Raw genomic sequence first — 23,574 nt, forward strand, 5'->3', positions numbered from 1 at the left:
CACATAACATCTTACTTCCTTGACAGGAATTAATTTTGCATTAGAGAACAAAAAAATCACGTACAGATGCAGAAAGTATTGCGACGGTACAACTGAAGAAGCACCAGTGGTCCTGACTGGGACCACACAGGATTTTAATCAATCTCAGAGAAACAGGAGGCTCTTATGATACCATAACAGTGGAATTCAATGCATGTATTGCTCTAATAGTCCCATGGGACTGTGATCTCCAAGATATCTTGACCTGACCTTTGACAGGGAGACACAATGAGGATATTTTTATAGGAAAACATGAGGTTTTCAAGGTGACAAAGGGACACTGAAGACAAACTTAGAGAACATTGTGTGTGTATGTACCAGAACTGGCAGCTAAAAAGACTCTACTGTGCTCCTTTTCATTAGTTTCTATTACCAGTCCAGCTGGAGAACATCCCTTTCTGTACTCTCTCAACATCACAGTGTTGAGCTCAATCACTCGTGCCACACTATGGTGTGGGATGCCATATTAAGGGGCAACATGGGGGTGGAAAGGGTGACTTGTTTTCCAGATCCAGTTATAGGAAAATGGAGATGGCGCAGGCCTGCTGTTGAAAACAGGGTCTCTCTCAGTGCAAAGTGGAGATCCAGGATTGGGGACTGCAATCCCTGGGAGAGCCGGAGAGAGGCTAACTGGCCTGGGGTCACCCATGGGCTGAGGGGTGGTTCAAGACGGGAGAAGAGACAGGAAAGGGACCCCAGGTGCAACAGATTAAATGAAAGGGCAGTTCATTGGCCTGGCCAGGCCACCGGTAAGAGAGGGAGCAGCCTGGTTTCTCATGTGGTGAGAGGAACCACAGAGTGCAGTGAAGAAGCACGGAATAAGATGGACTGGTGGCGTGAAAGAGCTCCATGCAGTGAGGGGAGCTCACAGAGGAAAGGGTCCCAAAACAGACAAAGGGGTCATGGTGATTAAAATGTGAAAGGTGAAATGCCAAAGGATTTGAATAAAGAGGTACAGTAAGTGTGGGTCGGGTGACCTGGGTTTGAGAAAAGGAAGGGGCCTGACCACCTTACAGGCTGCTGCAGAGAACATGTGGCACCCAAACACGTCATGAACCTGAAAGATCTCAGGCACTAGCAGACCGCCCTGAGAGTATAGCAAGTAAAAAGGAAGCCCATGGGACAAAGATCAAAGCACTGCTCTTCTTCCAGGAGATGTGTTGATAACTCAGGTGCACTAAACTATCATTCTCTGAAGGTGGGTAATGTTAGAAGATTGCACAAAATTGCCTTATCCTGTAAATGTTACATCAGCACTTCAGAGGATAAATCACAAGCTCAGGAGGACCATTATGCTGCACCTCTTGCCCCACATATAAACAAACATGCTGCTACTAGCAAATGTCACAGAAGGTCTTATACGTGACTATTTTTCTTGTCGAGTTTTTGATTCTGTAAAAAGCTGGTCCCAGTCACACGTACTGTAACTACTTGTAAGTAACAATCTGTGTGCTTTGTGCTTAGTTTGTTAGTTTTGCAAATACTGTACGTTTTAGGTTTCCAACTGTGATTTACTTTGGAACCTGAGATAAAACTGAGACAAAAAGAAGCCACAAGACCATGCTCAATATTTCATGATAAGTGGCATCCCTTTGCCTTCTCAGCTTTTCAAGCACTTATTTTTCCAAATTAATGTATAAATTATATTAATATAATGTCCTTTACTGTGGGAAAAGTACGTCAGACTGGCACAACACTGAGCATTTTGATAATGCTCAGAGGTTACGGAAGATAGCAGCATATAGAATTGTTTACAATTATATAGGGCTTTTCTGGACACTCCACTCAAAGTGCTTTAAAGGTAATGGGGATCCCCTCCACCACCACCAATGTGCAGCCCCACCTGGATGATTTGACGGCAGCCATAGTGCGCCAGAACGCTCCCCACACACCAGCTCTCAGTGGGGAGGAGAGCAGAGGGATGAAGCCAAGTCAGAGATGGGGATTATCAGGAGGCCATGATTGGTAAGGGCCATTGGGAAATTTGGCCAGGACACCAGGGTAACACCCCTACTCTTTCCAAGAAATGCCCTGGGATTTTTAATGACCACAAAGAGTCAGGACCTCGGTTTAACGTTTCCTCCGAAGGACGGCACCTGTTTACAGTATAGTGTCCCCGTCACTATACTGGGGCATTAGGACCTACATAGGCCACAGAGTGAGCGCCCCCTGCTGGCCCCACTAACACCTCTTCCAGCAGCAACCTTAGTTTTTCCCAGGAGTCTCCCATCCAGGTACTGACCAGGCTCACAGCTGCTTAGCTTCAGTGGGCAGCCAGCGGTGAGCTGCAGGGTAAGCAAGTAGTTAGGCCGCTGTAGTTTATTGAAAAAATATGAATCTGAGGTAAACAGTAACACATTTAGTTGCACAATAATTACTCATTGCATTGTTCTTTGTCCTTCTCCCTTTAAACAACAAAGCTCTTTTTTCCAGGTGTCCAGGTGTGCAAAGTCGATAGAGACTTATTCACAAAGACTTACTGCAGTAATAAATGCAAAAGGTGCTTCCACAAAGTATAGTTTTTTTTTGGGGGGGTTGCACACCAGGGTGCTTTAGGTTTTTTAATTTCAGTTATCTTTCCTAATAATTATCTATTTGTTCACATTAAAGGTCACATTAAAGATGGAAAAATGTCTGACATGATTTATCTTGATATCTGGCTTTACATCACAAAAACCTGCAATTTCAATAAGGATGTGTAGACTTTTTATATCCACTGTATTATTTTCCTGTTTTATGAAGAGTGGTGTACATGTGGTGTACATTCAGTGCCTTAGTGCTTTGCATGTCTTATGTTGGCTGTTCGTGCTTGGTTTTTCGTCAAAAAATAACACTTCAACATTCAGAACTGGAGCCACACACTGGCACAAGTGCATTCTGTCTATAAAAGCTTGGCTTCAGCAGCATACCTAAACATGTCTGGACTGGGTTTTTCATTTGAATATCAGTAGCACTTAGTACATCTAATAGAACTACTTACTGTAGTAACACCAGGTCCCTATGGGGAAGACTCACTTGGCTGTGACTCATTTTAAAGGGGAACTGCAGTACCAATTTCTCAGACCGGTTATTAAATCTCCATAACAAAATAAATTCATTGATGTTATAGAAAAAAAAAAAATCAAATTTAGCACAAAATCGTGAGCTCCGTGAAAGTACTGGAAGTCGCCATGTTGTCGCAAACCCCTGGTCTCGCCAGGGGAGAGCTCCTCCGAATTACGACATGAAGTGGCCCTTCCTGCTCACTAGTCCCTGTGATGACTCATATAATGCTATGTACGAGCGGATGAGTACAGGTTGTGCAGCACACATTTCACTGCAGAAATGTTCCAACGTGATCTGCATGCAGAAATATCAAGTAAGCAGTATTTGCTGGCAAAACCGTCTTATTCAAGTAAAAGAGATGTATGCACAATCCCGGCTTTTTTACAATGTCACACGGCCACAACACATCAACGTTTTGTTGCCTAATTCTAAATCACAGAATATGGAGCTGCCCAGACAACAAAATCTGATCTATTTTGTGATGTAAATTGGAGGTTTTACAAGTTAGTATGTACATTTTACTTTTATTGTGGTTTGAAACGCACTCATCAAGGCCCATTCTCTCAAACCCTGAAATATAAAAACAGCATTGCAGTTCCCCTTTAAAGGAGTCATTCAAGCACTCACCTATGGTGTCCAGTGTATCGTGCCCCTTTGATGTGGCCAACCCCTCGACACCCGGGTGTAGGGCAAACTCCCTGTGTTGTTGAGATCTTGAGGTCTGCTGGTCCTGAAACAAACCAAAACAACTTCTCTAAAGCAAAATATGAATTAAAAAAAATAAAAAAGTAAATGACATTCAGGATTCAGAATAGTTATGGTAAATAATTAAGACAACACTAATAACAGAAGTACTGTAAAAGAACCTTCACCAAGCTCTCTTCTTAGCTTTAATCCTAACATTTAAAATGTATCGCTATCTAATGTTTACTAGTAATGTGATGTTTACTACATACAATGTACTGTAACGTAATGTTTGTATTTTTTCTTCCTGTGTGTGTAAAACATACAGTAGCTGCTTTGATGCTAGACTAATTTCTGAGAAATCAGATAAAACATTATCACAGTGTAAAACCATAACCTCCAGCGCTAATCATAATGCAAATCCAGTCTAACCCCACACTAAAAACACTGGGCCAAAAAAAGAACCTAATACTTTTACAATCTTTATAACTATAGTGATTTCAAAAGCCATCTCTTTACCAACTCCAACCCTATACCATTCCTCCTGACACGACTGTCATTCCCCACCTTAAACTAAAGGGTTTTCCCTGGAGCACTAAAAAAAGCAAACAATGTCTAGTGATTAAATCAGTGACTTTTGATTAAATACAGTATACCCATTTAATTGACTTAAGTTTGGAATCTGGAGTTTTTTTCTGACCTCTTTGTAAACATGTGAAGATAGTTATATTTAGTGGCTATACATTATTCATTTTGTAAAGATTATATTTTGGGAAAACACAGAGCCTCCTTTTTGTTTACAAGACAGGGAGGCCTGCCAAAAAAAATCAAGTTACAGTCTCAGAGTCCAAACTTTTAATCATCCTAAAAACGAGGCCAAAAATCAAACTTCAGTAAGTTTCTTAAAGAGAACACGGGACATCAGCATAGAGTGTATTTTTAAGACTTTCTTCTCTGGGACCTTAATATTATTTTCTCTTCTCTTGCCCAACTTGAATCCATAAGAATTATTTCTTCAAACATGCTTTAAGTACTAATCAAATGGGATAAAACAAAATGTCAAGGACTTGGTAATTAAGAGCTTGCACCTAAATGCTAGCAACCAGGAAAAAAAATGCAAGTTATAGAAGTTATTGCGTTGGAATCATAAACCATAAATCAACATCATAAAGAGGGTTCAGGCACAGGTTTCAGATTCCATATGGGTCAAGACTGAACAAAAATATTCAAAAACCCCCTGTTAGGAGTGCAGTATATTTCAGATGACCACATTTACAGACCAATCAGTTAAACTTCAGTACTGAATGTACATATTGCACACAGAAGAATGTATGCAGAGCATGAGAAGCGTCTGTGATGTGAGATCTTAATATTCCTCACACAGATTGGAACATGAATAAGAGACAATATGCATATGAGAGGCTAAAAGTGAAAGGGAAAAAAAGGGAACGGACTAGAGGAAAGGCCTGTGCTGAACTGGTGTTTTCAGACAACCCAGATACAACAATGAAAATGGAGGCGAGAGAACAATCAGAAAACTATGATCATGTTCTGGTAGGCTTTGAAATATATTTGGAAGCTTGTACAGATAAAGCCAGGCAAAAAATTACAATTTAAGGAAAGCCGACTGTGAAAGGAAAAGGCAGGCGTTATAAGAAACTGAATGGGAATGGCAGTAGCACGCAATGTGTTCTAGCATGATTGCACTGAATCTTGGAAGGTAAGCAAGGCTAAGACTGGTCAGCAGTTTGGTAGGAAACCTCTAGAGAAAATCAGGTTATTGTGCAAGGGGTTTTGGTGAACCAGCAGGTGACAATCCTCCCTGTGGACTATAATATACAAACCAGTGTTACAGCACACCGCACTGCAGGAGGTGCCATCCTTCAGATGAGACTTCAATCCAAAGTCCTGACGACTCAGACACGAAAGATCCCCTGGACTACTTTGTAAGCAGTTTTGTTAACCCTGGTGTCCAAGCCAAAATTCAACTCTTGGTTTTCAATAATTCTTTAATTAACCTTAATTCAACGGGTGAAGTAATTACTCATTTCCACCATCTGATTTGTTGTGCAGTAAGGCTGCTGACACACAACAGTTGTTACACATTGGCCAAGTGTGCGCTGCATTGCGGAAGAGGGTAGATGATGACAGATAAGGAACCAGCAGAGAATGAAATGTAGCATTTTAAATTTTTAGAGTGGTGTTTTAAGAATAAATCTACAACATTTCCCGGACTGAGGAATGATTTCCATATTAAATACCATTAGAGCAGGCATATACTGTACTGTATGTTACAAGTATTAGAAGCACTTAAGATGAACAAATCTTCAGGGACTGATGGAGAAGTTACCAAGTTTACTAGAAGAAATGAGGGATGATATTTAAATGTCATCAAAATGACTTAAGGCAATACTTCAACATTAACCAAAGGGGTAAGACTTATTGGCAACAGAATTGCTAAATACTTCCAGGGGAGATTCCAGGGGATAGCCAAGATGGATTTTCGAAGAGGTCAATTTAATTGAGCTAATTTTTAGTTCTGGGAACAATTGACAACTGTCACGAAGTGTTCAGGACCCTATGCAGACAGCACAATCCAGAGAGGAGTGAGGAAAACACGAGGTAAAAAGCATGCAAAGGAGCTGGAAGGAAAACAGGGGGCGTGTTCTAGGTGCGTGGGTGTTTCCAGGGCAAACAGTCCGAAGGAATCCGAGGCAAATCCGAGAATGTTCCAATGTCCAAAACCGGGAGATCCATCCTGACAGACAAACAGAGTTAAAAGGCCGGAGCAGGATCCGGCAGAGGGTCGGGGGAATAAAAGGGGGTCACGGGACCAGACTCTCCCAGTCCCGGACTCAGAGGGTCAGGATGTCATTGAAGCGGATACCGCCGAGTCGCTGCTGGCCTTGCGGATAGGCGGGCTTCAGGGCGTCCATCATCCAAAGCTGAGCCCAGATTAGCAGGAACGTTTGGTTTTTATAGGACGGGGGTCAGGAACCGGAGGCAGGTGCAGGGGATCAGTACAAAACAAGGAAGGGCTGGAGCGTCCTTAAGAGGAGGGGTTTACGAGCGTGACAAGCACAGTAATAGATACATACAGTAAATGCTGTCTGTATATGGCATGCTTACATTTGTATCCTCTAAAAGACTAATTCTTAAATTGAAGATACAGTAGTAAGCATCCAAAGGGTTCGGATTGAAAACTGGATACTGAATAGAAAACAGAGTAGAGATAGAAGGTGAGTGGTCAGCTTGGGGAGATGTAATTAGCAGAGCACAATCTGGACCTGTATTAGAGCCACTGTTCTTCTTAATTTATATTATCGACATAGTTTGTAAGATATTCCATAAACAAGACAAGTTCACAGAAGACACTGAAATAGGAAGATTAAAAAAACACTGGAGAACCAGCAAAAAAAATTCATAAAGATTTCGATTAAATCTGACTGGGAGAACACCTAGTAGCATTTCATGAAGACAAGTGTGGGATGTTGCTTGCAGGAAGCAGAAACAAATTTTAAATGTAAAATGGAAAACAATGAGTTCATAGAAGTGACCAATAAAAAGTACCGAAATTTTATGTTTACTCCCATATACAGTGCGGAAACATAACAAAAAAAAGGCAAAAGAGAATGATAGAATCACAGTCACTGAATGGACAGAATTGAAATGAAAAAGACTACAATGGGAATGTGATGTAAGTAGCTAAAAGTGACCTCTTCGGAAACAAAAGTAAACACAGATCAGGTACACAAGTGGAAAACTCAAGAAAGAATATTCAAAACTGAGAACAAGGGCTGTTTATTATACAAAAGGTTGCTGATGAAGATAATACCCTAGCGTCTTTCAAGAATGGCAAGATGGAATGTCTGTATTAACTGTCTCCTGGCAACTAAATGATTGAGACTGGTCAAACGGCCTCATCTTGTTTTTGACTTCTGTTATGGTAAGCGTTCTAATATTCTTCGGCTATTTTAAAATTAATTTGCTTATCTTAAGCTGGCCACTCTTTATAAATTACAATAATATTTTAATAACCTAAACGAAAATACTCCATAAATGGAACTGCTTCTGTAATAATACTGTGAACTTATGTTTGCCAAATCATCCCATTGCTTTATAAACTACTACAAGACATCAGAAATATCAAGCATCTTAAAAGGCAACTAGTATACACACAGCCAAGAAACGATCACTCACAGCAAAAGTTAAACAGTCAAGTCAAATTTAATTGAACTGCTTCTTTCCTAAGTGAATCCGTATCGATTTGCAGTGCTTCTTTTCTGTATTTGTGGATGGTCACACTTCAGCTCTAATAAAAGTATACTTAAACTGTATAAACATGTTAATTCTAATGTTTAAACATTTTAATTCTAATGTCATCCAGTCCCTGGAGGTGGCACAAAGCTTCATTGATAACAAAGGCAATGATGCATACAGATTTTTGTTACAAAAAAAAACATTTTGAGCAAAATTCCGACCTGGCAAATTCGAAATTTAGCTCAAGGATCATGGGGAATGAAAAATCAGCCACAAAATGCTAAATTGGAACCATTTTCTTCATGGGTAATCAACCACTGTTTGACATGAACAATAAAAAGCAATGTTTAAGAAATAAAGTTTTAAGTTTTGTAAGTACTGAAGGATTACACAAAGTAAGATCCCTGCTATGATCTGAACATTTCTTCTCTTTCAAAGATAATAAAATCACAAACTCACACATTTTACAAATTATGGAAAAATTCTAAATGTATGTTAGCATAATGAAACAAAAACATGTTAGCATGATAAAACTGAACAAAAGCCATTGCATAATCCAGTTCTGCTACAGAACAGTTTATAAAATGCCGATACAGCAGCACATTGCACAACTCTGCCCCAATTAACGTACTGCCAAGGGGTTTTATTTCCACAGAAAGCAATTTCTTATCTCAAAAACTAAATGCATAAGATGGAAAAAAAGAAAGGTGCACGTCATGGAGTGCAGAAAAGGGAACAGGAAATTGTTCTATCAGTACAAAGATAAATATGATTTAGCACTGAGATAGGAAGAGAAATAGAAACAATAATTGCACAGGGAGTACAAAGTCAGCACCCGCGTGATTTATGAGATCAATCATTATATATTAATGAACAGACTATTTTCACAGATCTAATGACTATTATTTTATAACTACTGAACATAGGGCTATGACACGATTCGTGCAATTTGTACTGCACTCTGGTTGAAAAGAACACATTATTTTCTTGAAAAAATTCACAAAATTGTGGACAATAATCAAATTGGAGACGAAGGTAAAAAAACTGCCGAGGGAAAAAAAAATGAAGCAAAAAATGCCCAGTCGTCAGCATTTTAATTCAGCTGTTGTCACTGAAATGAAAAGCTTGTCAGAGACCTCCCCTTGTTTCGAGCAGTTGCCCGAGCACGGTGCATTATAAAAGCCACACTATACAATGAGTTGCAACTTTTTTTTAATAGAACAACTAGCAGAAAATATCACTACAACCAAAAAGGGGTTTCCGGGCGAAGCAGAACAAAGACTCTTCACGGACTTGAAACTGCTACCCTGGTGTCCCGGGATACCAGTTTGTCTCTGGTTTTAGAAAACAACACTCATGCAGGACCATCTCTGGAGTCCTGCAGAAAAACTGATCCAGCAGGGTTAGGAGTCTGTTTCTTATTTTGGAATCTCCTCATCCCTTGTTAATACCCACAGGCCTCTTAAGGGCACGCTGCTCCTTTACATACAGTACATTCTAATAAAACAAGGACAGCTGTTCCTCCCAAACTAATGTGTATATTTCCTTAAAATAATTATTCATGCGAGTATTATCATTTATATGTGAATAGACACTTGTATATTAAATGGATGGGCAGATCAGCTCCTTTAGTCCTCACCAGTGCAGTGACTAGTTCCCAGTCTTCATCCTCTAACCTGGCTCCAGATGTGCTTTTGCCACCGAATGTACAGCAACTGCAGCTAACAAGCATATATCCAGGATATTGACAAGTCTTTTTCTTCTCAGCCTGTTACTGCAAAGGAAAATGCAAATCTTCTGCAACAGGCAAGTTTGATTGTGCATGTCCAGGGTGGAATTTAGCTTCGACACTGGGCTTGACACATTTATGCTTACGAACAGGGCCTTGACTGTCTTAATGACCAGTGCCGTCTCACCAGAAGGACAGCACTGCCTCCCTCATAAGGGTTCTGACCCCTGTCTGTGGCACTTACTGGTCCCACCAACTAGTCCGCCAACACCACTCCCAGCAGCAACCCCTTTTTACTTTGAGGTCTCCCATCCTTATTTTGGTGTGTTTGGGAAAATAAAATGTTTACAAAAAAAAAGATTTCCCATAACAGCACAATTTAGGCACAGGATTATTTAGCCTTTGAATTGTGGTAAAGGCATTGATATTGATAGCAAAGAAAAACCACAATGCACTTAGGAATATAATTATGTAAAATAGTGTAACACTATTACGTAAGAAAAAAAGTAGCTGACAGCATGGCCTGTAATGAAAGGTTTATGCTTTTCTTCTACTTCACTACATATCTGTTCAAAATGTCTTGATCTCGGCAGAAATAAAATGTAAATTATCTGAAGGAGAAAAAGGCAGCACAAGCATGAAAACACAAATTCTCTTTGCAATATACTTATTCTTACTCGTGTTAACAGTATATTGAGATAATGTCATACACAGTTAAATCAATTGGATGCACACAGCAAACGTCCTGCATAATTAAGTGAGTCATTACAATAATATGAAAGGAAGATGCATGAGCAATGCAAAATGATAAACTGATGCACACAACCATAATTCAACACCACTTCCTTGGAACTCGACTTCCTCATTTGGTAATAGCAAGAACAAATACATACACAATCCGCCTGTTTCAAATGTTATACTGTAGTTCATCAGGTGAACAATATCAAGGCTTAGTCAATACATCGATTCTTTCAGACACCGTATTGTACGGAAGCTTATAAGCGCCAAGGAGGAAAAAAAAAACTCATTTATACAATAAAAACTACCTCTTTTATACGAGAAAAGTATCTTGTGTATACCAGAAAATGATTCAGTTTAAACAGAATAGTTAATTTGTGAACACTGTTGCCTGCTACAGTATATTAATACAGTATATTGCATAGCAGCACGTGTTCTGTCTTTTGTATACATGAAGTTCAACAGTGTCAGGTTAAATGCGTATTGTTTGATGCGAATAGAAATAACGGCTTTCCAAACGCATGTTCATCTTGATGTGATCAATATTTTCTCCCATGTAAAGCTCTGGTCCAAAGCAAAGGAATTTTAGTCCAAGCGCAAATCATCCTTGGCACCCTCTTATTTGACTCACAGACTATGTATGTAATGGTGCCTGTCTCCTCCCTTTACCCTTATCCTGAACAGAAAGATTGGGCTGTACACACAACCTGTTGATGAACTATTGTAGATGATGAGAATGTAGTCTGCTATAAACAATGATCGTTTTTGTAGTAAGAATGATATTTTTTTGGGAAGGGATGCTGGCAGCAGAATAATTCCTATCAGCTCATCTACTTGCTGTGGAAGTGTTCAACAAAAAATGAAAACATGTTGACTGCACTGGTCCCTGTTCTAGTCCCCACAGCTCCCTCCATGGTGATGAACGGCACAGTATGCAATGTGGATACATGTGGGAGACACTTAAGGAAAGCATTAGGAAGAAACGGCTTGTTCCTTCCAGTATCATGTACAGTACAGTACTAGTTACTTCAGCATACTACACTCAATATACAGTAGGGTAAGATCAATGAGAATCCAGCCTGCATGTTTCGCTTAAGACAAATAATTTTACACAATCAGCTGGTCACCAAAGCTTCTTGCTGCTTTATAATGGAAAGATTATCCCATGAGAATTCCTTTCATGTATAAATACGATTAATGGATTTTGTTTGGTCACCAGCAGTGATGCAGTAAGACACTCGTGTTATTGTATGCAAACACTGGAGTTCAGTTAATATTGGTCATTTCTAATTTTTGTGCAATTATCTTTCCCTTTTAGTTACAGTACATTATTTTTTGTTGCAGAGGCTTTTTAAGAACAATAGTGACAGTGACAAACCACTGTTTCGCTCTCCTTAAAAAATAAATAACCTGGCCATAAACAACAGGTGGATGTTTTTGTGTTTTTTTCATCTTCCTTCTTGCTGGCTGGTGAGAGCACTCCTTTTAAGGATAGCGTAACTATGCCATAGTAGTAAGCCAGGAATGGCCAGCAGCCATATCACCCTGCAACTCACAAGTGTCAACACACTCAAGCTAAGCAGGTGTGAGCCTGGTCAATACCTTCATGGGAGACCTTCTGGGAAAGCTAAGGTTACTGCTGGAAGCGGTGCTAGTGGGACCAGTAGGGGGTGCTCACCCTGCGGTCCACGTGGGTCCTAACGCCACAGGATAGTGACGGGGACACTATACTGTAAAAAGGTGCCGTCCTTCAAATGAGACGTAAAACTGAGATCCTGACTCTCCAAATTCTGGCCAAATTTCCTGTTAGCCTTTATTAATCATGGCCTCCTAATAATCCCCATCTCTGAACTGGCTTCATTACTCTGCTCTCCTCCCCACTGAGAGCTGATGTGCGGTGAGCGTTCTGGCGCACTATGGCTACATCATCCAGGTGGGGCTGCACACTGGTGATGGTGGAGGGGATCCCCATTACCTGTAAAGCGCTTTGAGTGCAGTGTCCAGAAAAGCACTATATAACTGCATGGAATTATTATTATTATTATTTCTAAAACAGAAAACAACTTTTTCATTTTTCTCTCTGCGTTCTCTAAGTACTACTAATCAGCGAAGGACTTTATCCATCCATTTTCTAATGGCTACTTCAAATTCAGACTGAGCAGGAGCCAAAGTCTATCCTGGCAGGCAATGGGTATAAGGCAGGGCGAAGGACTTTATACCCTTGTCAAATCCACAAAGCTGTCCCACAGGCAGCATGAACTCCTGTGATATAAAATAGAAGCATGAACCCACATTGCAAATATAACAGAGATCACAGGATACACACTTGACACAAGCTCTCTTCTGAGTGATGCACTGGTGAATTTCATGTTTAACAACATTCTGTTTGAAATCTGATCTTTTTTTTAAAGACCCCGGTTGATATGCAATGCACAATTTATTCCGCTTTATAATACAAAACACCTCATGTCAATTTGCCATGTCAGAGAAAAACAGCAATGCTCATTTCCTTTCTTTCTTCAAAGGATTAATTGTGCTTTTGCTGCACAGACACAAGAGGAGATCAGGCAGATACAAGTTCCCTTAAGTACCTCATTGGCATGCGACTACAAATACCACACAAACCTTAAAATAAACTTGTATTTGTTTTACGTAAGTCAAGAATTAATCATAAACATACCTTTTGTATTTTTGTGTGTATTCTGCTCATTTATTCTTTTTAAGCCACTGGTATGTCTGCCTAAACATATATAAGATGTTTGAAAAGTCTGATTAAATATGTATATGAAATGCTTCAAGCAAATATATGTTTAAAAGAGATATACTGTAACTACAAAACAATACAGGTACGCTGTATTTAAAGGAAAACTGCTGCATATCTTGGAACATTTTTACTTTTCGTTAAACAATTTTTAAATTTACAGTATGTAGGATTTTTAAATATTCCGATGCACACACAAAGAAGTAAATATTTACTTACTGAGTGGCATTTCCAAAGGATGACCAGTCCTGGCACACCACCCAACAGGATGAATATCTGTAGAGTCAGAATCTGCCCAGAAATCAAATTTGTGATGCCAGCCATCGAAATGCACCTGTATGGGCAAGAGACATGTACCCCAAGTACGATTACAGACCAGTTTTCAGTTACAGTTACGAGATTTTCCTGCTACATCTGAATGGTGTCAAAGTCATAATACAATCCAAAGTCACATTGGTGTAAGCAAAGTTACTCAGCATTAAACATTAATTCTGCAGAAAGAAAAACAGATATACATTATTCTTTATTACTACAATAACATTATTAATTATGGAAGAAAGAAACATGAAGTGCTTGGAGAATTAAACAAGGTTTTATAGACATAAAGTTTCCATTGAGAATCCACAGTATATTTTCATTGTTATGTAAGATCAAATGCCCGATGCATAAAGATCCCATATGCAATGCAGTAACTAATAATAATGAATTGTAATCATGTAGTACTTTTCACCCTTAAATGCTTTACATATACTGTACAGTAGGAGAGAAGCTATTTAAGCACAGCATCTCTCTGGGCAAGACGCCATAACGCACCAGCAATCCTATACAGCAGATAAGATGAAGAAGTGAGAAATTGCTTCAACTACTGAATTAAGCAGGAAACTGGTGTAGGGCAGATAATGCAAGACCAAAGTGTAATTAAGTCAGGACACTACAGCACCGTGTCTGAAGTCACCATGCTGCTGGGGCACTGCTTTGTAAAATGTTGGAGATAAGTTAATTTCACCGATTTCTGGTCCACCAAAGTCACTTCCAAAAGCAACAAAGTTATCACCTGAAGTTCGACATCCCAGTACTGACCAACTAACTCTTGCTGAGCTTCTGAGACTTAAATCAGGTTTATGGTGGTAGTACTAGGTGGTAATAATAATCATCATCATCGTCATCATCGTCATCATGATGATGCTGGGATAAATGAACAGTTCCACTTCAAATTCAAAAGCTTTCCAAGCCTCCGGAACTGGCTACACAGAAAAACCTGTAATTGCCAGAGATAATTGTTTCTATATGATATACTGTACAGTATGTCATTATTTCCTCCAGCACAAAATCAATTAATAACACTGGATTGCACTGTTTCCAAAGACACAGATTGATCGGTTTTGGACAGTTTCCTTTGTAACGCTTAGTCAATAAAATCAATCCAGTCACTTAACCCTTCTTTAAGTAATCCTCAGAGGAAACTTGTTTCACCCTAAATAAAGAATAGAAAAGCAGGATGAAAGCTACAGACATCACTCTGAAAACAAATCAGTCTCCCAAAGACTAACGCACAAGATCAAAATAATTAGTGAAGGACTTTATACTCTTGTCAAATCCACAAAGCTGCCCAGCAGGCAGCATGAACTCCTGTGATATAAAATAGGAGCATGAACCCACATTGCAAATATAACACAGATCAGTGTTTGCATACCTGATACAAGTTCTCTTCCGGTACTGAGAGATGCATTTTGAATTTTAAGTTAAACAGTGTTCTCTTTGAAATCTGACCTTTTTCTGAGAAGATCCCAGCTGATATGCAATGTACATTTTATTGTGCTTTACAACCCAAAACACCTCATGTCAATTTCCCATGTCGGATTAGAACAAGAATGCTCACTCCCACTCTTTCTTGCGGGGTAATAAAAGGAATAGTAAAGTAAAGAACTAAAATATGCCAATTTCCATTCTGATAATCAAAAGCATCGATATGCAGGATAATTGGTAAGAAATAAAACACAGCTTGTACAAATACTGTACACTCACACAAGCATAAAGGAGTACAAGCCTGTAAAAAATCAAACACACGTTGCTTTAGATGAGCGTGGGTAATGGAGTCCAATTTGTGTACAACTGAGTTTCAGTCTTACCAACATAATACAACATTATGTTACATTTCATGATACAAATATTTTTTTCTAACATATTTGTGACATGAGGCATCCCCGTTTTGCCCCGCAGTTCTGTTATATAGCTGATCGTGTGGAATTTTTAATTAAGGAAGGAAAGTGAGGACCTCTGTTTGTTCTCTCATTTGAAGGATCTCAAAAGAAAAGTGTCACGGGCTGGAAATTGTGGATCAAATGAAAAAGCACCATCTACTCGTCCACTGACACCATTTCCAGCAGCAGAATGGTTGTTAAATGTCTCCCGATCCCTAAGGATGTCTCCCTAGCCCTGCATAGCTTCCAAGACTTAATGAGATCAGGCTACAAGACATCTAATCCATTCCGGTACAGGAGCTCTGTACAGCCAGTTTTATTAATTATGTTTGGGTGGGGACCTGCATCAGAGAGTTTCTTTGCAGCTTGCAAATAGATGTTAATTTCACTTTGAAAAGCAAAATGAAAGAGGAAAAAACATGTTTCGCCTACAGGTATGGAGCCTCTACAGCTTGGATGTGTTTTTTCTCCTATCGAGCTTTCAACTTATCTGATTGATGATTCAGTTATTGGATTAAAACGCTGACTGTATTAAAGGCTTTCAGTGGAATGGATTTGAAGTTTTCCTTTCTGACTGCAGTTCCCAAAGAACATACAATTGGTCCAGAAATGAGCTCATCAAAGTATCATTAGCTCATCATTAGTTTATATAAAAAAACATCTATCGACACAAGATTGGTTGCAGTCTAATAAAATTCAACATGTTTACTCAGAAGGAAAATTAGTTCTTAACTGGTCTTTGTATTTCGTTTATTGAATTCACTTACCTTTATCTTGTAGTCTTCAGTGTCTATTATAGTAGCAACCCTTATCAACATAGGATTTCTCTTATCCACAGCTTCCAACTTCATATTCACTCTAAACTTATGAGGTGGTTTCTGAAACAAGAATAGGTCAAGATTTGGGGATCTTTTGAATTCTGCCATCATGTGGCATATGACCTCAATGAATTTTACTAAACTTAAATTATTACAATATAATATCTACAGAATACCATGTATAATTTCTAAAACTATAAAGTCAAACAGGGGTGCTTTAATCATCCTCCTTGGCATTTGAAACCAATTTTTTTTAGCCATAAAAAGCTAACGATAGCTCTACATTCTGTGCAGAGATGAGAGAAGTGAAGCTTTGAAATGTTGTCCAAACTGGTCATACTTACCACATTAAAAGCCTTGCTAGGAACAGCAGAAGAGCCAGTATCTTCTAAATATTCTTCCCATTTGAAATTTTCCGGATTGGGATATCCTGAAACAATAATATCAATAATAAAGAAATGTAATAAAAATATTCTACTTTATGGCCCAACAGAAGAAATGGTTATGTCCCAATACGTTTGAGAGCACTGTATAAACCCCTTTAAAACCACACATACCTTCAGAAAGAACGGTCATTTAATGTATATTTTCTATCTGAAACAGTGTTATACACCAATTTTCTTTACTTTAATATTGTTTATTAAATGACATAGTTTTATTCATGTTTTCCAAGTTGATTTAACACTGATTCAAGAAGCAGTGAATATTCAAGAATGATTCAATGACAAGTTCGGACAGACCACCAAATGTTATGTTGACTCCACAGATGTCTATAAGAAAAATATCTTAAGTGCAGGTAATTTCGGAGAGAAAATAAACCATGAGAAAAGATGCACAGAGAAGCATCATCACTAAAATGTACATAAAGTGAAAGAACTCAGATATATAGCCACATGGCATTGAAATATTAATAGGGCGTTGTCATCTTTACCACCACGTAAGGAAGTACAGTGCAAACGTAAAGAACAGATACAAAAGTTAAAAGGACTTATCCTGCTGCATTGAGAATACTTAAAAGATCTCCAGATGCAAACGGCAGCCACACTCACGAGTTTATCTCTAAATAAATTCAAAAGGCCACAATGTCCAATATACCAACAGACAGTATATAACTATGTCAGTAAAATAACTGGATAACAAGTTTGCTTACAAAGAGTACACACAGAATACGGCTGCAAATCGTTTAAACGAATACTGTATACACTATCACTGTTATTATGGTGCCTAGTGAATGCATTTAATTTTTTTTTATCTGATAAGGGAACTGTCCAAGTATTCCAAAAATCTAATTTGATGGGTTAAACTTACAGTATGAATACTCAGAGCTATTTAATATTTTATCATTCGCTACTTTTAAAAAGTCCAATCTACTTCCATATCCTGCCATGAGAACTCTATGGATAGTGATGGTGGAACTGTCTATAGGGTTGCCATGAGGCGATACTGACTCGACGGCACTCAACCACCACCACTTTTGATGAACATTTATCCTATCCTGTTTCCTTAGAGACATTAATGTGAGACATTTATATGGGATACAACAATGATGCATGAGATATTGCTCAGTTTTTCGTTATGGAAATCTAAGTTCAAAGTACAGATTACTTGTCAATTAAAAATGCACATACTAATTGAACTCTGAGCAGTTCAAAATGAATTTTTGTTTTGACACAAGTTAACAGTAAAGATTTGCATAATTAATACTTTCCACATAGTTTTTTTTTAAATGAGAAGACAAGCTGAAAATAAACTAGAAATGCATCACTTATCAGAAAACAGATACAATCACGCTCTAAGGTCAGTTTTGTGAAAGCCTATCATTTAATGCAATTAAAAAAAACAATGACTAAAATCTAAGAACCTCGGTCAAAGATTCATAACAAGCATTCTACAAAAGCCTGTACTCAGAGTGAATAAATACAAATCACTAAGAATAACACAACATAAGCCAAGTCCAAATGAACTGAATAAAGAACGCCATATATAAACATCAACAGCTACAGTATGTTTATTACTGATTGCACACAGATGCTAGTGTTGTAGATTTTTTTTTGCTCTGATTAAGGCTTGATTGTGTGCAAATTCACAGGCAATTGTTAGTTGTGGTGCTGTTCACTGGCTCAGCCATGAGTGCTTCACAGTAATAAACATTTGAATTTGAAAATAGCAGATGACCCCCTTGTACAGTTTTATCAGCTGCTGAGGGAGACTAGAATAAAAGAGAGATCGCCACGATTTGACCATAAAAAATAAGACTTAAATCATATGTATAAAACAAGCATGGAAATCATGCAAAATGAATTTTGGAACTGTTAATTGAATTCCTGCAAACAACTTCCCCTAAAAAGAAGCTTTGTACTGGAATAATATTGATAATAAGTAGTAGTTTGGCATTCTGAAGATATTTAATCTCTCTTGAGCCAGCTTTATTAAACATGGATGTCCTGAACGTGCCCTGCGATTATGTACAAATGTGCAGTAATGAGGTTGCTCTGACATCAGTAGCATTTTGCAGAATGTCACTGGCACATTGCAGCTTGAACACTGACTCTTGATTACACTCTTCTTCAGATAATTGTGCATGAAAAAGTGACTTTTTTGTTGAATATTTATGGATTACACAACATATCTTCTTAAACATCATCTAGTTTTATTGGATAAATTGAGTACGTGTACATGGAACTGAAAGAATCTATGACACGTCAAGACTTGAGCACTATTACTTTGCCCAGTTTTGATGAAAAGATGGGCATAATTGTAGTACAGAACATAGTGTGTGAATCCTAATAATTAACTGGACTCCAAGTTTCTAAATTCACTCTATTTTTCACGCACAGTTTCTTTATTTGAAGAGTAGAAAAAAGGCACTACTGCAGTCCGTTTTGCATTTGGAACATTTCTGATTTTGCGGTGCGTATTGGATCGATCGTGACTTTTGAATAGGTCAATGCAGATCCTTAAACAGATCTTTCATTGTTTAATGGAAGAGAGAGAAGTGATCTTTAAAGTTTCAGGGATTAACTTTATTTTCTAAAAAAATATCAACTTTACATGACTCTGTTACATGTGCGGTCTTAATTTTATACATGTTGTTCTTTTAGCAGGCCCTCTTAATAAGGCAAAAAAAAAAAATCGTATTTCTAGTGAGACTGAAACACACTACTTCACTGACTTTTAACAGGCACCGCTTTAGAAAATCGACGTGACAGAATGGTCTCCCTGATTTAGCTATTTCTTCAGCCACGATAAAACTTGCCTTCACCACAGTTATGTGTTTCTAGTAAGATAATAGAGCTTTTTCTACTACTAGATTCACAGTGATATCTGTGTAAACGTAGCCAATCTGATTAGTTTTATACCACAGAGGGAAGGGGAGGACTTTAATACTCAGTTGTTGCGTGATGGGATTGGAGCCAAGGGCTCATGGGAACTGGAGTTCCTGCTGTCGTGGGACTCATACAACAGACCAGGAAAAGTCTTGCAAGGGCCGGATTAAAACGGCTTGGGGGCCGAATGTGGCCCGTGGGCCATGAGTTTGACACGTGTGTTAACTTGGGCCTGGGTGGACCCTGATCTTGTTCCTTGGACTTCTTACCGGGATGGTTCACCGACGTTTAGCTCCTTTGTTGGTGCTTTTACTCTATTAATCCTCGAGTTCCTTCCTATCCTTTCTTTGGATATCCCCATTAGTCTCTTTAAGATATTCCTTCATTTCTTCTCCAGAGCACACAAGTTGTCCTGACCTGGCTTCCACAACAGATTTTAACATTGAAGCTCTTATATCAGCACGTTAATCGGTTAATAATGAAATGGCAGGAATGTGCACAGACACAATACAGTAGTCCCAAAGAACAACAATGAAGATGAAAACCAGCACAAAAACACAAAGATAAGACACAAATAGCATAATCAAGGCTTACCTCAGCCAGACCATAAGACAAATCAACCAGAATAATATTTGGCAAAGTAAATCTAAAAATATTTGAAATACTGTAGCCTATAAATGTCCCCAGACTGGAGAACGGTACTTTGAACTTCACTCATTCAGTTAAGATATTTGAATTAATTTTTCTTGTTCCTAGACTGGAGAGTGTCATTTTACAGCTTCTTCCTTTTAATTCAGTTATTTTAATTAATTGCTACAGTACTTGTTTCTAGACTGGAGAGTCTTCCTTTGCACTTCATTCATTTAATTAAAATATTTTAATTATTACTTGTTTCTAGACTGCAAAGTGATTCTGTGCAGCTTGCTCCTTTCAAAATCAAATATTTTAATTTATTTCCAATGGTTTCTAGAATGGACGGTGTTCCTTTGCTGATGCTGCTCCCTAATCTAACCATTTCTAAGTGTTTTCAAACTAAATAAGTTAAATTAATTTTTACACAAATAGAAAAAAACATTCTGGTTTATTTGTACAATTCTGCTAAGACTTTTCCCCACTTGCAATAGGAATTAAACCAGCACTATATTTTGGAAGGAACAAGATATTCCTACCAACAAAATAACTTTTGTTGCCATTGGAATGAAAGGAGGAGGCTTGAAGTGACCATATGTTAAAATAAACATTGGCTAATTCCTAGCTCACTCGATTCCCAGACTATATGTAGCATTATTAATTACAACAGTCATTAGTTAGTTATTAGTAACAATGGAGTCATTAAATGTTTTTAGCAGCCTGGCAAAGTTATCCCTGCAGTACAAGACAGCCTGACTAAGAGCTTCAGCCTCAACCAAAAGACCTCAAAAGTCTTTTGAAACCCATCATTTACATATGAAAGGAAAATTTGACTTGATACCTTAAATAAGCCTGGAAATGTGGGCACTATTAAAATACTAATCTTCCCTATGATCAGCATGACAAATGTCAAGCAAAAAAACATAGACCAAAAACCCACGTCCAAATCATCACATCTCTCTATATACTGTATGGCGCTGGGTGTCATCATCATCAAGAGCCGGCAGATCGCTGCACAGGAGCTTCGACAAAGGCAACATCACTGCACTAAAGTACAGTACATACTGCATGCATGGCGTACAGTTGTATGAGAGGTGTTCCAACAGAGTACTGTGGGGTATGTGCTGATATATTCAAATTCATTTCATATCCCAATTTAAAAGCACCAGTGACAGCAGCTCTTTCGCACTCTGCATTCCCCACCAGCTTCTGTTCTCCCGAGGCAGGACTTTAATTTCTTCTCGCGGCTCCCCAGTGGAATAGCAAACTGATTAGACAGAAGTTTAGCTGCAGCTGAGAGGAAATTACTTGCAAATTCTCTGCCGTGTGGGGGATTTCTTTTGTGTAAAAAGCCCAGAAGATCCAAAGAAAGTACAATGTGAGGTATGCACACAATTCTTTAAATGTCACAAAGGCACCAACGCCTGAAAGTTCACATCTTTATGATTTATAATAAAATACTGTGTTAGACGGTAAATGTAACAGTAATCGGACATCAACTGCATGAAGCAAAGACACACTAAACCGGTCTAATTTTGCAACATGAGTTGATGAATAAACATGAGCTTGCACACTTGTGCAAAGGTCATTAAGGGTCATATTGTAAAAATAAGACAGTATATCAGCCGTTATGTTTGCTGACAAAACAGTACTCCAGCAACGCAAGTGTTAGAGCACGCACTGCCACCATCATCAATTAAACAAATCCTTATTTCTCATTTTATTAAACGTTATTTTATTAAAATCATGCTTATTGTTCCACAAAGTATTTTCAAAGATTTACAAGACCATGTCTTCTTGCATCAGATTACCCATAAAATATTAGGATCATTTTTTAAATTCTGCAGAAAAAACAGATACCAGAAGACTTACAGATCCTGTACAATTTTTATCTAACACATACTATTCATTTAGAAGTTAAAAAAGCATTTGATCTTTTTTAATCAAACCTGAAAAAGCAGTTTATTTTTTCCCTTCACACTTCAGTGTACAGATGGTATTTCAACTGTAAAGGTTTCTTTTTAAGATCACCAGATTTTCATCTGTGCTCGAGAGCCACCTAATTTTTGCTACACTGACCTTCAAGGTCTCTATTACAGCAGAGCATTAATTACATGCTCAGCACACATTTCATATCACAGTGCCACACTAAAGCAATTTCAAATTACTGATTACAATGTGACATTTTCTGCAACAAACGATTAAATCTAATGATTATACTTCAAAATAAATTTTGTAGCTTACTGATGCTGAAAAGCAAATTGATAGCAGGAGCACTTTTGAACACAGGAATGAGCACTTAAGTACCCAACACACAGCTGAGTAGACTGAATGAGGGTAGTGTGAACTTCATGATAGAGTGTAAATAATGCTTCATGGATTTACTGAAATTTGTAGTGTTTTGAGTTACCAAATCGAACAATCTGGCCAAGGTTACTGGACTGCTGAGCAAGAATGCACCATTGGATACAAACAAGGGTCCATGTACAGTACAGACAACCTTCAACACCATTCTAAATGTATCCTGCTTCCATACAGCTGCAAAGTGACTCAATTATACAACTGGAAGAAGTATTCCAGTAGTGTAGATGTTTATCATTTGGTTTATGGTTTTAGGAGCTTTTTTCCTTAGTGTGGTTAGGATGGTGTAAAGTTCGCTGTCCTTACCAAAGACTGACAACTACATTAGAACAGCAAGCAGCGTGTGCTCAAGTTAACCTCTGTAAGATTACCATGGATGTGATTCAGTGATGATTATGACAGGGCAATGGAGTGTCTAAACAACAGGGCCTGGAGAAGGCAGGTCAATTCTGGTTTTTAAGATCTCTACAAGAGTTCTCTGTACTGCTCTGGGATTTAGATGTCATCTGTTCTTTGTAAATTGCCTCAAGCCTAGCAGTCTACACAAATAATTAAACTTGCCCTTGTTACATGGCATAAAATAAGGATCCATGCTGTGTGTTTGAACAGCACAGCACCTGGACTGTTCAGTCTCCTTTTCACAACCATGTTAAGTCATGTGGAATAAACGCCATAGGAATCTACCAGTAATGAATAATTTTCTAAGCAAATGCTTTAAATAGGCTTGAATTAAATGGTTCACAAATAAGACCAACAATGTGTCATTCAGCAAATGCTGTGGAGCTCTTATTTTTACCTTAGTTTTTCTGTTCTTGTCAATTTGTTTCATTGATTTATGCTGGCATTGCAAAATGAAATACACATTATTATTTATTGATATATAAGATATAATTAGGGCGGAGCGGCTCTGTGGCTCAGGATCTGCGCCTGTGGCTGGAAGGTTGCCGGTTCAAATCCTGCAGCTGCTGGTAGGAATCCTACT

At 38.4% G+C, this 23,574-nt stretch overlaps 1 protein-coding gene across 2 annotated transcripts in view; it reads right to left on the bottom strand.

The window, feature by feature from the left end:
* Positions 1–23,574, bottom strand: part of LOC102684409 (L3MBTL histone methyl-lysine binding protein 4) — a 142,901-nt gene that overhangs the window by 83,133 nt on the left and 36,194 nt on the right. For both annotated transcript variants that reach the window (XM_069191600.1, XM_069191601.1), the window contains exons 11-14: positions 16,620–16,705; positions 16,225–16,335; positions 13,476–13,590; positions 3,712–3,814 (exon numbers count right to left, since the gene is read on the bottom strand). In XM_069191600.1, coding sequence (XP_069047701.1) covers positions 3,712–3,814; positions 13,476–13,590; positions 16,225–16,335; positions 16,620–16,705 — 415 coding nt within the window. The remainder of the gene's footprint in view (positions 1–3,711; positions 3,815–13,475; positions 13,591–16,224; positions 16,336–16,619; positions 16,706–23,574) is intronic.

The sequence above is a fragment of the Lepisosteus oculatus genome, chromosome 6, assembly GCF_040954835.1.
Source record: "Lepisosteus oculatus isolate fLepOcu1 chromosome 6, fLepOcu1.hap2, whole genome shotgun sequence".
In the NCBI taxonomy this organism is placed as follows: domain Eukaryota; kingdom Metazoa; phylum Chordata; class Actinopteri; order Semionotiformes; family Lepisosteidae; genus Lepisosteus; species Lepisosteus oculatus.